The following is a 14,023-nucleotide window of genomic DNA, read 5'->3' as shown; positions in this document are numbered from 1 at the left end:
AGCTTGGGTGATAATGATTACTTATAAACTTCTTTTGTTAAGGGTGTGGAATCACATGAAATCACTGATGCCACGGCATTGTTCAAATTACATCTCAATCCTGCCAAAACCTCTACAAGAAAGGAACCACGAGCTGTAAAATGTGCAATAACTGATAACACTGAACACTAATCCTATCACCAACTACATCTAGATAGTGCGTTTCTGGGTTTGTAACTACACATGACTGGTATAATTTGTGGCTTCAATGTGCAATTTTACAGTTATCCTTCATTAAAAAATAAATAAGTAAGACTTGAAATGAAGGGTTTTAAGGATTCTCTGGTGAAGCCAGCAGCACCCTGCCTGCTCAGCACGGGCCTTGGGCAAGGAGCAGCTCTGCAGCAGCTGCGTGGCCCCTGCGCTGTTGGAAGCTGATCCATGGCCTCAGCGCTGGAAGACCACTAAGGGATTTGGGGAGCGAATTTAATCTGAAAGCAAATCGAGACTGGTCTTTATTTTTTATTTTATTTTATTTTGGTTTGGTTTTCCCCAGCCGTAACGGCTAGCCCCAGCAGGAAGCCTCAGAGAGGGGCGGGCACGGCCACCGCTGAGGGGCCGCAGCCTCCGGCTCGGGGAGCCACCGGGTCTCCCGACGAGCCGCCGCCATCTCCCATCGCGGGGCCGCCATCTCGGCCAAGAGCCACCGCCTCCTCGCCTCTCCCCTCCTCTCTGCTCGTCCCGTCCCCTCCCTCCCTGCCTGCCGCTAACGGCCGCGGCGCCGCCATCTCGTCCCGTCCCGTCCCGCCCCTCCCCGGCCTCCCGAGCCCCGCCCGGTGCGCGCCCACCCCCGCGGCGCCGCCGCAGCCCCCGCGCCCATATAGGCTGCCCCGCCGCGCTCGCCGCGCCGCCGCCTCCTCCTCCAGGCATGGCACAGGGCTCTACCTCACTATGGCAGCAGCAGCAGCGCGGCACAGCACCCTGGACTTCATGCTCGGCGCCACAGGTACCCGTGCGGGCTCTGAGGGGACACCTTCCCGCACACCTCGCTTCCCCCCCCCCCCTCCCAGCCCCGGTGCCCCCGCTTCTCCCCCACCCGCCCGCCCGCCGCCATCACCGCCCCCGGGCTGCCTGCGCGCCGCGGCCTCCCCCGGGCCCGCTCCAGCCTCGGGCAGGGCCCCCCGGCCGCGGGGGTGTCGCTCGGGGCGGAGATGGGGGGCTGAGGGTGGCGGTGGAGCCCTGCATCTGTGGGAAGGGGGTGGGTGAAAAGCACGGAGGGGGTGTGGGGGGGGAGGTTGGAGCTTAATCCCGCAGCAGAGGCGTGAGGGGAGTCGTTGGAAACGAAAGGCAGCGTCGCGCTCGGCTGGCCGGCTGTAGGGGGCACGGTGGAGCCAGGAGGAAGCCACCACGTTTCTCGGCAGGCAAAATGGGTGAAAAAAAGGCCTCCTAGGCCGGGGGGAGCCCTGCTGGGGGCCCAGCGCCGTGGTGAGACTCTCCCCCTCCGGCCACTTGCTGCCTGGTGTCCCCCACCCCACCCCCGCAACGCTTCCATTTATTGTGTGTTTTTTGTTTGTTGTTTTTGTTTTTGTTTTCTTTTTTTTTTTTTGCAGGGAGGTAGGAGCGAAGGCAGCTCTCCACATCTACAAAGGAAATCTGTCGATAGGTTGAGTGGGGAGAGGGGTTTCTCTGCCCCCAGGGCTTTGTGGCGCACTGTGCCCTCCGTGGTGTGAGGCTGAGAGCAGAGAGGGGGGAAGATGTGAACGGAGCGGTTCTCAAAGCAGTTTGCTTTAGAATATGCAAATGTGCTTCAAGGTGAAAGTCTTCTAAGTGGTTTTATGGTGAGGTCTTACAGTGCAGCTTAGTCACTCATGGTAAGCAGGCACCAAGCATGCTGTACATAGTCCTGCCATTTTCTGTAGAATCATTAATGTTGGAGAAGACCTTCAAGATCACTTGGTCCAACCATCCCCCTACCACCAATGTCACCCACTAAACCATGTCCCTAAGCACCACGTCCAACAGTATGAACAGAACCAAGAAGCTAAGCCAGTCTAAAAGGAGGGTCTTTTGTGGACCCTCCTGTTCCTCCCCAGCCCCAACGCAGTGATCTCTTTGCCTGCTTGGTGCACAGAGCTCTCATGCATTGCAGTGCTGGCATCTGCAGAGGAGTCAGAGATGTCAGGGGAAGGGGTAGGACTAGGTGTACTGAAAACAAACCAGCGTTGTTTTAACTGCTACATGGTATTTAAAACTATACCATTAATCAGAGACTGTGATAATGATCTTAAACACTTCTTACTCCATTTTCTTTTGAAGACAATGCTTGCATCTTTCACCAGTTAGGATGGATGCATCTAAATGGTGGTAGGAACCTACTGCAGAAGTGTTGCTGTGCAGACCAGAGGAGGAAGAAGCTTTTTCTCCTTGTGTTTCAGCACAATAAGACATTTGCAGTGAGAGGCAAAGAACTTTTCAGAGCCCATGACAGCTCTGAAGTTGGCTGTAGTGTATTTTTTGTGTGGCATTTTCCTTTTGTCTGATGCTTGTGGCCAAGCCATAAAGAGTTGTCTGTAGAGAAAGAATGGTGAATGTGAACTTGTGTTAAAGGACTTAAATTCTAATGCAAAATCATGGAACATCAACTTTTTTTTCTAACTCAGTAAAACTTCTGAATGTTCTGACATGGCTTACTATAATTAAATGTGTGGTTTTGAACCCTCTATTATCTTGTGAGGATAATATTACCACTACCTCTCAGCTGCAGCTGTAGCATCTTTGTATTCTAGAAAAATGCATAATCTGTTAACTTCTTGGTTGATGCACAGTCTTTATTCCTTGAGACACTACCTGCCCTCAGTTCTTGACAAGTTATTTTTGGTAGGGTCTAATACAGCTGTTGACTCCTAGCTCATGGAAAAGCAAGACTAGCCTCTGAGAGCAAGTATTTTTCAATAGTTCATTCATGTTCCATTGTAATGCATCTTGCAGTAAGTATATGTGGTCATGGTGTCTTTTCTTCAAGTAATAACCTGCATGTCATTGAACAGTTTGGGTTGGAACGGACCTCAAAGATGACCCAGTTCCAGCCTGTCTGGCATGGGCAGGGATGCCACCCACTAGATCAGATTACCCAGCCTGGCCTTGAACATCTCCAGGGGTTGGGCATCCACAGCTTCTCTGTGCCTGGTTACAGACACAAAAGCCATATAAGCCTGTGCCAGGTTATAGACAAGAGTTATGTATGATAGTTGAAGTCATTTGAATATAATGTTTTGAGTATTTGTTTAACACCCAATATAATATCTATGCAGTATTTTCCTATTCCTGAAAGCAAGAAGGCCTGCTGGTATCAGGCTAGTATCAGAATTGAACATGACTGTGAAGTATGGGATAGTCTTTCTGAGATGTTAACACTTTCTAGGAATCTCTCCTTATTAATCCTTTTGCATGTAACTTGTTTTAATCCTCAATCTTTTGAGGGTCATGAGGGAGACTGTAGTTGGATATCAGTGAAAGGATCTGGAGGGGATGCAGCTCTGTAGGATCTCAGGTAGGGTTTGGATCTCAGGTAGGATTTGATTGCATGTTAATACTTGCGCAGCTATTAGCTAGTGACTGCTTATGCTGCAGATTGGTGTGTGTTCTGATGGGTGATCCCTACAGGCTTATTTGTTTGTCATGTGCCAAAAACCTTCAATGGCAGCCCTGTTGTCTTTAGGCAGTTCAGTTTGCTCAGCATATGGGACTGTGGTCCATGTGCAGTTCATTCTTCAGAATAAAAGTGTGTACCCAACAAGTCCCTTGAGAATGAATAATTGGAATACTAGGCTTTTTTTTTTTAATGTTTGGTGTCATCACTTCTATGAGGTTGGTAGTTGTTAGATGTATTGAGTGATGCCAGTAATGGAAACTTGGCTGTAGAAGTTAAAAAGGAGAAAGTGGGATTTCTGTTTGTGTTGGCTTCAGGTTGAGGGGTGGTAGGGAGAATGAGGAAAAACACTGCCTTGGGGATAGGGTTGCTTGAATGAAAGCATGTACCTCAATCCCCTGAAAGGTTAAAACAGGTAGTTATTAGTAATGTACTACAAAATCTACTAATATGAAGACAGTCAATACAGTCTTTCTTCTAAATTATACCTTGTCTAACAATGCATCTTCATGTCAAAAAAAAAAAGTGTTGGGTATAAATAGGACTGAATCTTTGTCAGCAGGCTAACACAACCTGACTTTATGGTAGTCTCCTCAAGCTCATTAAACTGCGGGGCTTGATCTGTTGGGCAGAAGTATCTTGTTTATTTGTGGCTCCCTGAGCAGATACACAGACAACTTCAGCAGGCAGACAGCATAGTGTTCCTTATCCTGAAATGCATGAAGACTGTTCTAACAAAACCCTCCTTTATGAAAAAGGACACTGTTCATTCACCTTCCTTAATCGGGGCAGAGAAGGCTTTAGCCATGCCTTTTACTTCTGGGCTAATGACATTCTTATTAATTGGTTGGTTCATCAGAAATAAGGAATTTGGGACTTGAGTTACTTAGTTTAATGGCTTCATTATGAAAGTATGTAATGCTTGAGGTCTTACACATTTACTGAATCGAGTTTAGATTACTGCGTAATGTAAATCTGCTCATACATGGAAGTGTTTTCATCCATGCATGAAGGTGTCATAGAAGCTTAGTTTTCTGTGCTGTTGAATATAGAGGTCTTTAATGTTTTTCAAGATCCTCTAATGAGAGGGAAAGATATATGGAGACTCCATTCAGACTTGTTCTTTGTTACTTGCATTGGGAAGGTGCTTTGAAAAGGTAAGAACTTGCTGGAAAACTAGCTTTAAGTGTTTTACGTTTTACTGTTTGGGATTATTGCTTGGGGCACAGGGGATTGTACAGTTCCTTGTACAGCTGCATGAACAGATGTGCTAGCAAGACTGAGGGCAGGGTGTAGGTGAGTGAGCTGTTGAGGGGAGAGCAGAGGTTACTTGAGTCGATGCAGTTAATGAAAGAAACCAGCGAAACTGTTGTGTGGGTTTGCTCACGCTGGGAGTTCCAGGGCTGTAGCGCAGGCAAGGCTACGCTTGGGCTTCTGAGAAAAGGAGAAAGTGGACATATGCGTGTATGTGTTCTGGTTTTCTTCAAATTAGTGTTTTTTATGGAGATGGAAAGAAGAGGATATGACCTCCAGGCTGAGCCTCCTTTTTAGGTCTTCTGCCTGTCCATGGGGTCCATTGCTTAATTCTGAAAGTGTATGTTGAGAAGAAATCCCTGAGGTGTAAGCCTGTCATCAGCAGGAATGCATTTAAATAATACTAATAAAGGCTAATAGCTGCAGCAGTTCACATCCACTAATATTTTAGATGTGGGTGATACATTAAGAGGTGAATTATATTAACTAACAGCTTTCTTGTGGCACCTGAACTGGCACCATGGATATTGGATTTGACTTGCAAATTTTTTTCTTTGATTAGTGTTTTGCTCTGTAATTGTACTTACTGAAGATGAGCTTCATTTACAAAAAGGGTGGGTTGTGTGTGTTTTATTTTTGAGGCACTTTTTTAAAGCAAAGGCACTAACTGCTTTACAAATTAATTAAAATATATGAAGCTGTCCTGGCTGAAACATCTATTACAGTGTAAGAAGGTGCTGTTAACTCTGCTGGTAATGCTACATCTTAGCCTTCTGGCCCATTTTTTTTTAAGCATAAAGAAATGCCATCAGGTGAAGCCTGAATATATATGGTCTAGGGGGTGTAAAGATTCAACAGTCCTCACATTCATTTTTTACAGCTGTTTGAATATACTGCTTTATGTACTCCAGTATTTAACATCCTTAATTGTATAAAAGTAATTGGTAATATTGCCCTGAAAAAGTCCAGTTTATAAGATGTTTCAAGTAACTACAAAACATTCTTTCAGTCATCTCAGCAGGTGACAATATTGTTTAAAATGTGAACAGTCTTTCAACACCAGTTGATGGACTTGAGTTTACACATGACTGGGAGAGACAAATGAAGCTAGCAGAGCTGAGGTGTTGAAACCACATTTGTTGATGTTAAGGTTCAAGCCATGTGTCAGATGCAGGAAGCTTTCTGAGCATGTAAATATGCTGTGTGCAAAGGTGGTGAGCCAGATGTAATGTGTGAAAATGTTTGCAAATGCCTTTTGGTTTCTGTCTTCAGGTACTGCTTGTCACTGAAGATCTGTTGGGATACAGCATTACAGGAAGTTTAATGAAATGCAGCTTTCCCATGCAAAACTAAGCTTGAGCAAGCAGCCAGCCTTGGGAGAGGCTAGGTTGTGAGTCCTAAACATTTAAAAGATGAAAGATGCTTCCTATGTGTTGACCAGAGCAGTGTGACAAATATTTCATGTAATGGATTTTGTATATTTCAAGGCTGTTGGTATGCAAAGGCTTCATCTGTATTGAAAAATAGTGAATTTATACAAAGTGGAAAAACCTGTAATACAATTACAGGGTGAAATAATAGTGTAGGGGAAACTAAACAGAGCAGTGTGACTTTTCAGAATGTCAGATGCTGCTTGTGATTTCTTTTCTAGAGCTACTGTAGGCTTTTAGATGAACTGTTCAGTGTTGTTCCAGAAGATTAGTAATTAAAAAGTTACCAGTTAGATGTAATTAGATTCCAGGTACAGCAAAACCACTCTTAAAGTGTACATTTATCTGAAAAATGAGGAAAGTTACTTGTCAATGTCTGAGTGAATTGAAGAGACTGTTTTTAGTATTCTTTAAATCTGCATGTGATCACTGTGTACCTGCCGAAGGTAGAGTGACCCAGCAGTTCTTTGCTGCTTTTATCCTCCCGTTTTTTATCTCTCTGGGGAGGCTGTGCTCAAATAGCTTTTGCTTTGGAGTTGTCCAGTCTGCCAGAATTTGGTGTCTTAAACTTTTTCCCCTAGTGGAATGTTCCTGTAGGACTCACCCTGCTGAACTGAAAGACGTTCCTCTAATAGCTGTCTCAAAATGTTCCCTCAAATGCTCCTAGCAGCAGTGAAGACTAGGAGCTTGCCAAAATCAAGTGAGGGGAAAAAAGACATCAGTATGTTCACTGTAGTGGTCTCTTTTTAAAATTCATCACTACATTGTTCTGTGGGAGCCATCAGAAGTGAGCTCTTGGATGTTGATGAATCTACAAGCAGTGAGAAAGCCAGGAAAAGTTTGTTTGTAATGCTTGATTTGCTGACTAACTCTTTCCTCAGTTGTGTCAGATGATAATCAAATGCTTATGCAAATATAATCAAGGTAGGGTCTGGAAGGTGGTGATTCTTTGTCTTCATTCTTCCCCTCAAGTAGTTCTGGTTTCGGACATTATGCAAGTGTGTTAACCTTGAATTTCCTGGCTCTGTTGTAGACAGCCATTGTTAGAGTGAAAGGTTTCTTTTCCTTTCTTTGGTATTTTACCAATGGTGACTGCGAAGACTGGTCTTTCTTGCAGACCAGTGTTTGTGGTGTTCGATTGCTTATTTTCCACTGGTATACCTTTTTAAGGAGACTTGTGGAGAGTGGATACTTTCTCCTAGAGAACTCCACAGGAACATGCCATCATGCAGAGGCTGCGTGTACATGGTGGTCTTCTAAGCTCTAGCTGGTATTCATCAGGTGAGCAAGTGCATAGAGATTTTGGGGGACAAAATTGTGGAGACCAGCAAAATACAGCTAGTAAATGTTTTTAACAAGGCTGAGCTGCTTTGCTCAAGTGACCTGTTTTAAGCCTTCTCTGAGTCAGTCTGCAAGATCTAATCTCTGTTCAAGTGTGTGGCTGCATTTGTAAAAATCCCCAAAATACTTACATCCTCAGCTGGTCAGTAGGATTCATCTCACCCTACCACTGTGTGATCTTAAAAAGCAAAATCGCCTGCAGCAAGGCTCTGATCTTCTCTGAAAAGCCAAAAATATATTAATTGAGAAGTGCCTCTGGGCTGACTGGGTAGTGGTGGTGGGGAAGTTAATATGTGGCACATGCTTATAAAAATTCATTAATAAGCACTTTTATGTCCACACCTAAAATTAGTTTTCAAGTGTGAGTAAGCTCTAAATTGATATCAAGTGTTTTCTTCCTGTTCTTTTCTGCAGTGACTAAATCTGTGCTTGAAAAGGCTTGGTAGTGCAGCTAATAACTTCATGTGTGCTAGGTGCTTGCTTTATTTAAGTAAGAGAACAAACTTAGACACTAAGCCAATACAAGCATTAACTATCTTTAAATTAAAGCGTTCTTTCATTGCTGTGATTGGATTCTTGCACACCACACAAGCAGTTTGTCTGTGGAACTCCCTCCTCCCCCTCTGAGATCACTGCTCTGAGATCACTGCAACTCTGTAGTGTATTTGGACTTCTAAAACTTTAGGTTAATTTAATTGAGATTAAAATATGCTTATATTCAGTTCTAAAACTGCAACAAATCATTACTAAGTTTGTCTTAATAGAAAAATGGCGTGCACTGTATAGACAATTCTGGCTGCTTTGTAATAAAGATGCCTGTACCTATGAGAAGTTAACTTTATTTTGATGCTTGACTTTGCAGTTTGGCTCACCTGAAGGCTTGCTGCCCTGGTAAAAAGGGGGAGGGAGTAAAGCAGAAAAGTATATTTCATGCAGTGAGTGTGCTCTTCAATGTTTCTTGGTCTTTTCATTCTGCCCCTTTACTTTGGTGTTCTCTCTAGTGAGAAGATGTAAAAAGACCTCTGTAGGGTAGTGGTGTATCCTCTATCTAGATTCTACACTTCTAATGTATTCTAAAAGCACTAAACAACATAATTACTAACACCAAACCATAAAATAGATATAGAATGGCCGTTTCTACCTGAAATATGATATTCACTTGGAGTGAAAAAAGTAATTGTATATTAGGATCCTTTTTTACTTTAATGGTGCTCTGCTGCTGGTGCAGGTTTACTATGCAGCAGAGGTCCTGTTATAGTAAAAATCTCCTTGATGGAAGGATTACTGTTCCTGGGAAAGCATTTGTAACAGATCTTGCATGATGAGGAATAAACAGTGCAATCTTGTTAGCATTCCTTACTTCCTCATTTAAACGATGCGTTTGAAATTTCATGGGAGTTTGAGGTAAAGGGTGGGAGTGCTGTGATACATAGTCCAATAAATCTTGTGTTCTGCTCTCACTAATTAAACTGTCATGGTGTTTTGTGTTTGAATGTACTGAAAAAATTATTGTCCTTCAAAATCTGTCCTTCTAGCAGAGTTTTACTACTTCTCAAAAAATTTGCCTTTTTAAGAACTCGGTGGAAATTAAATATTGACTCTCAAGTGCTACCACTGAAAGCATTCTGCCTTTTCACTTCTTGATTGAGGAGCCAACATACCATTCTTAGTGTTGAATTTCAAATGATTAAGATAAACAATTGTGAAAGTGTTAAACATAAGTGCCAAGATAGTGACTGTAAGGTCCATTTTGCAAGGTATGTGTTTACTAGTGTTACTTTAAGATATGATGTTACTGTTATTCTGCAATTTGGTAATAGGTCATCCAATTAATACTGGATTAATTTTAATCCAGCCTACTAACATTGTCATCCAATAACTGAGATTTTATGCACCTGTGAAGCACAGACTTCAGGCTTAAGCCTTAGTGATGTCCAAATGTATTTCTGAGACTGAGGCTACAGAAGCCTTCAGGAACTTAATATTCACAAAAAACACACTGGGATATTTAATACAGAAGATCACTTTTAGTTTTATATGTATAGTTGATTAAATTTTGTGTTATCCTAATACAAGATTCTTTGAATAGAAGACTGAAGGAGTGATTTTTGTAACTTTGCTGTTATTGAAGTGGCTGGAGCTCGTAGACCTGTTTTTGCTGAAATCTTAAAGACTTCTTGGAGTATCACCTTAAAGGAGGTTAGAAAAAGAGTTTTTAAAAAAAAAAAAAGGAAAATCAAACCACTACTTACAAGATTTCAAAAGGGAGGGTGGGAAAAGATGTTATTGACCTTTGAATAAGAGAAGGTCAACAGGCTGCATCTCTGGCAATGATGCTTCTGTTTCTATATACACATGCACTTTGCACTGCTTGCAGAAGTCAACAAACAGATGTTCATGATCACTGTACTGTTGCTTCTGACTGAATTCTTGCTGAACGTGACTTTTTTTTCTTAAATCACTATGAGGTTAGTTGAACACTGGAACAGGTTTCCCATGGAGGCAGTGGAGTCTCAGTCTGTAGAGAGAGCCCAAACATGGCTGGTGTGGCCCTGAGCAACCTGCTGCAATGGACCCTACTTTGAGCAGGGGCCTGGGTGAGGTGATCATCAGCAGTACCTTCCTTCCAACCCCTGCCATTCTCTGTGCCCCAGTGGGGTGCTGTTTTGTTGTTCTTCTTGTGCAAAACTCAGATCTTCTGTAAAATGTACTTACTCACTTTTCCCTGTCCTTTCTTCTTACAGCAGCATCATCTCTTAAATATGTTGAGTCTGGCGCGTGAGATGACGCCAATATTAGTGTGAAGGAAGGTAGAAATGAGAGAGGATGGGAGTTCCCTGTTTGGTGGCAGTGTAGTTTTAGATTGTTGCCAGTCAACAGAGGGAAAACATTTTGGGTTGAGTCCCTAACCAACTGGATGCTTCGGGGAAAAGGTGGTTAGTAGCTCTGGGATGTATGTGGGGAGGAGGGAAGGAGCAGGGTTGCTTTTTAACTTGTATAGAACAGTCTTAAAACTTAGTACTGTGAGACATGCTTGTTGCTAAAGCAGGTTGCTTTTTGTAAGTATCTGTTAACATGTCAAGCAAAAGCTAGCTTCTTTGACCTGGGGGTTCATGAAAACTGTCTTTAGCGGGTTCTTTGGAGGGGGTCCTTTTACTTAAATGTGAGGGGTGGGTTTATTTCTGCCTTTTGGAGTCAAAAGGACCAATTTAGGCAACGGTTGTTCTGAACTCTTAGCTAAGCCTGTGATGTTTGCGTGTGAATCTCTCTGGGTAGCATATTTCAAGCATTAGTGTGCTCTGCACTTGTGTTTCCATGCATGAAGATGCTTTTAACCAGGATGAAAGGAGTATGGCTTTTAATTAAACTTGAAAACGTTAAAAAAAAAAAAAAAAAAATTGCCTTGTAGGGGTTGGTGACTAAGTGCTAACTACTTTTCTGCAAACTATTACGTACTGCTGTATATTCTCATGCTGAGGGTGGAGGAGTCCCAGTAGGGTGAGGATGAGAAATAAGGGAAGGGTTGGCACTCCAACTGTAATTTTTCTTTACATTTTTTTTTAGTATCTTTAAAAAAAAAAAAAAAAAAAAACAAAAAAAAAAACAAAAAACAACAACACACTAAAACCTCTGAAATATAGGCACTGGAGCCTAAAGTTTCTCATGAATTTTGGATTTCAAAAAAGCTTCAGACTTGCCCAGCACAATGACTTGAAATAGTGAATTTACATGGCTCTGGACAGAAACAAGGTGCCAGTCATTGAGGCTGCTCTTCTGCTCTCAGCGTATTCACACATTTTGTATGTGTGCTAACTCTTAATGAATTCTTAATGAAGTACTTCATTTCATTTGATTTCTCTTCACCTTTCTCTATTAAAAGTGTAGCTACCAAGGGAAAAATGAAGTGCCAAGGCATATATAAGTGCTTTAATGCATCCTACTCTTCTGGTTGTGTTACATTCTTGGTAGAGGAAAGGGCTTAAAATCAGGGTTAGAAAAATTTGAAGCTGGAAATGGGGTGAATGTTCTCAAATGAGATCTAATCTGTTCCCATAACTTAAAGATTTTGTAAATACTTTGGTATGAGGATGTCTTAAACCAGAATATTTTTAGAGATAGTCTGGTCCAATAACATTACTGAGATCACCATTGGAGTATCTGGATGAAACTGGTTGGTGTTAATGCATGAGGCCAGTCAGGAACTGTGGACTTTGAGCTGCCCTCGTGTTGACAGATGGCTATCAGTTAATGGCTTTTTGGCTGCTAAAATTCCAGAGGAATGTCTGCAACTGTTCCGAAGCATCTCTCTTCTTGGAGTTCACTGGGTTGCCAAGACTGCATGGCTTGAACTGACTGGTCACTAGCTGTTTTGAGAAATATGTATATCAAGTCTTCTGCACAATGTTCTTGTTTCTGCTCCCTGGAGTTAAAACTCTGGGCCTTTTCATTGCTTCTGGCAAATACCAAATACTTAATATTTCACACTTGGTAACTTGTTTGTTTTCCCAGCCTTTCAGAAAGCAAACAAAACAACTAAAACCATCTGACAACCTACTTGAATTAATGTTTTGGTATAGATTCAAAGATATTCTGCTGTTTTTATCGCCACTGTCCTTTTCATTTATCAACACTTCACATAGCATATCTGAGCTTGGAGTCAGGTGGTGGCTAGTGGATTTGGGTGAGAGATCTTGAGATTCCCGAAACTTCGTGGTGCCTTCAAGCAACCACTGAAGCCTTAAAAGGAGCCTCCCAACTTGAGAGAACTAATTAGCCCTCCAAGGCAAACCTTGTGTGGTATAACCAAAAGGAGACCTGATGAAAGTACGCATTGTTATTTTAATTTCCTGAAACTAATCGCATAATAGAAAGAGTGCAGTCAATCTTTTGCCTGGCTGCTTAGCAAAGAAATCTGTTGCAGAGTGATGAGCGATCAGCTAGTTCAGGGATTGGTGTCTTCATGGAGCAGAAAAGTACCTGTGACTTATCCTACGGTCTCTGCCAAGGCGCACCCAACAGCAGTCGCTGATGTTGTTGAAAGCTGGTAGGTTAAACGTGATATGAACACTTCGGTTCTTCCAGGGAATTGCTTTTCCATCTTTTCTTCAATGCCTTCCAGGAGCTGCAGAAATAAAGTGGTTTGGGAGTTAGTTGCATACCAATTCAGAGTGGGTTTCACACTGATTTACTGGTCTGGAAGTGTATGACATATTGTCAGCATTGTTGTCCAACAGCATTACTTTGGTAGTGACATAAGAACTGAGGGAAGAGCATGGGTTTCTCTAAAGATGACGCAGAAAATAAAGGAGTAGTGAAAGGAAGCAAATAACAAGCAAGGAGAGGGGACCACATGTCTAAAGTGCCAAAAAGTTTTTGTGAATATATTAGCCTTGGGGCAGCTGCTCCTGTCTTTCTCAAAATAAGGGGGCTGATGAGTGCTGGAAGCTGAAAGTTTGAAATTGGGTTGCACAAGTACAAAAACTTGCTGGCACAAATAATGTGGATTTTACAGCAGCGTAGGGAAGAAAAATGTTCATATTGATAGTGGACCTTGTGGGTGTTCTGTCCATGAGGGTCAAAATCATCCTCAGTGCTTCCTACTGAGGAAAAGGTGCTGCAGAGTGGCAGCAGTTGAATTATTCATAGCTGTTGAACAGAAATCATTTTTATTCTAATGAACAATAAATCACAACATTACAATGTAGAGAGTTAATGAGTGAGATGTAGAAGATGGAAGGTAAATATCTTGGAATGTGAAGTTAGGTAATGTCAGCAGTAAGAAGCAGGGCCTTTCCCCAATTAATAAATGTTCTTCCCAAGATTCTGGGGAACTGGCTTGCTCTTCTCTTTGTGTAGAGAGAACACTAAAAGAAATGCTTTTTTTCGCCCTGCTTCAGTCTTTCTGGGAGAGAGGGATAATTGCAGGCTTCACAAATGGGTAAACATATGCTTCAAGTTATCAAACTGAGTTTAGTTGACTGGAGTTGTCTGCTTATGCTAGATGAGAAACTTTACATGACTTGATATGTTTTCATTCTTTTGCTTGAAGGTTGTACAAATCAGAAACAGCTTGGAAGCTATTGCTGATTGCGTCTGCAGGCTATGCTTACTGGTTTTCAGGGTATATGCATTTGGGAGCAGGGAATAAAACAATGATTACCATAGAATAGCTCTTGAATAGATGGGTGGGGGGAAATAATGTGTCATGACTGGAAGCATTTAGTTATAAACTGCATCCAAGTGGCTGTGCCAGGTGACTTTTGCGAGTGATTCTAGATCCTTACCAAATTGCATGACTAATAGCCTAGTCTTGTATGTATGTGAAACAGAAATGATTATACTTGCCGCATCTTACAGCTTAATAGCGTGC

At 42.4% G+C, this 14,023-nt stretch overlaps 1 protein-coding gene across 1 annotated transcript in view; it reads left to right on the top strand.

Annotated features, from left to right (window-relative positions):
• The first annotated feature begins 870 nt into the window (after positions 1 to 870).
• SMS (spermine synthase) overlaps positions 871 to 14,023 on the top strand; it is a 45,113-nt gene continuing 31,960 nt past the window's right edge. The window contains exon 1 of the mRNA XM_032188168.1: positions 871 to 985. Within this exon, the coding sequence (XP_032044059.1) occupies positions 931 to 985 (55 nt within the window). The 5' untranslated portion in view covers positions 871 to 930. The remainder of the gene's footprint in view (positions 986 to 14,023) is intronic.

This window comes from Aythya fuligula, chromosome 1, assembly GCF_009819795.1.
Source record: "Aythya fuligula isolate bAytFul2 chromosome 1, bAytFul2.pri, whole genome shotgun sequence".
Taxonomy (NCBI): domain Eukaryota; kingdom Metazoa; phylum Chordata; class Aves; order Anseriformes; family Anatidae; genus Aythya; species Aythya fuligula.
Note: the sequence above shows the minus strand (reverse complement) of the source record. Positions and strands in the feature narration are given on the sequence as shown.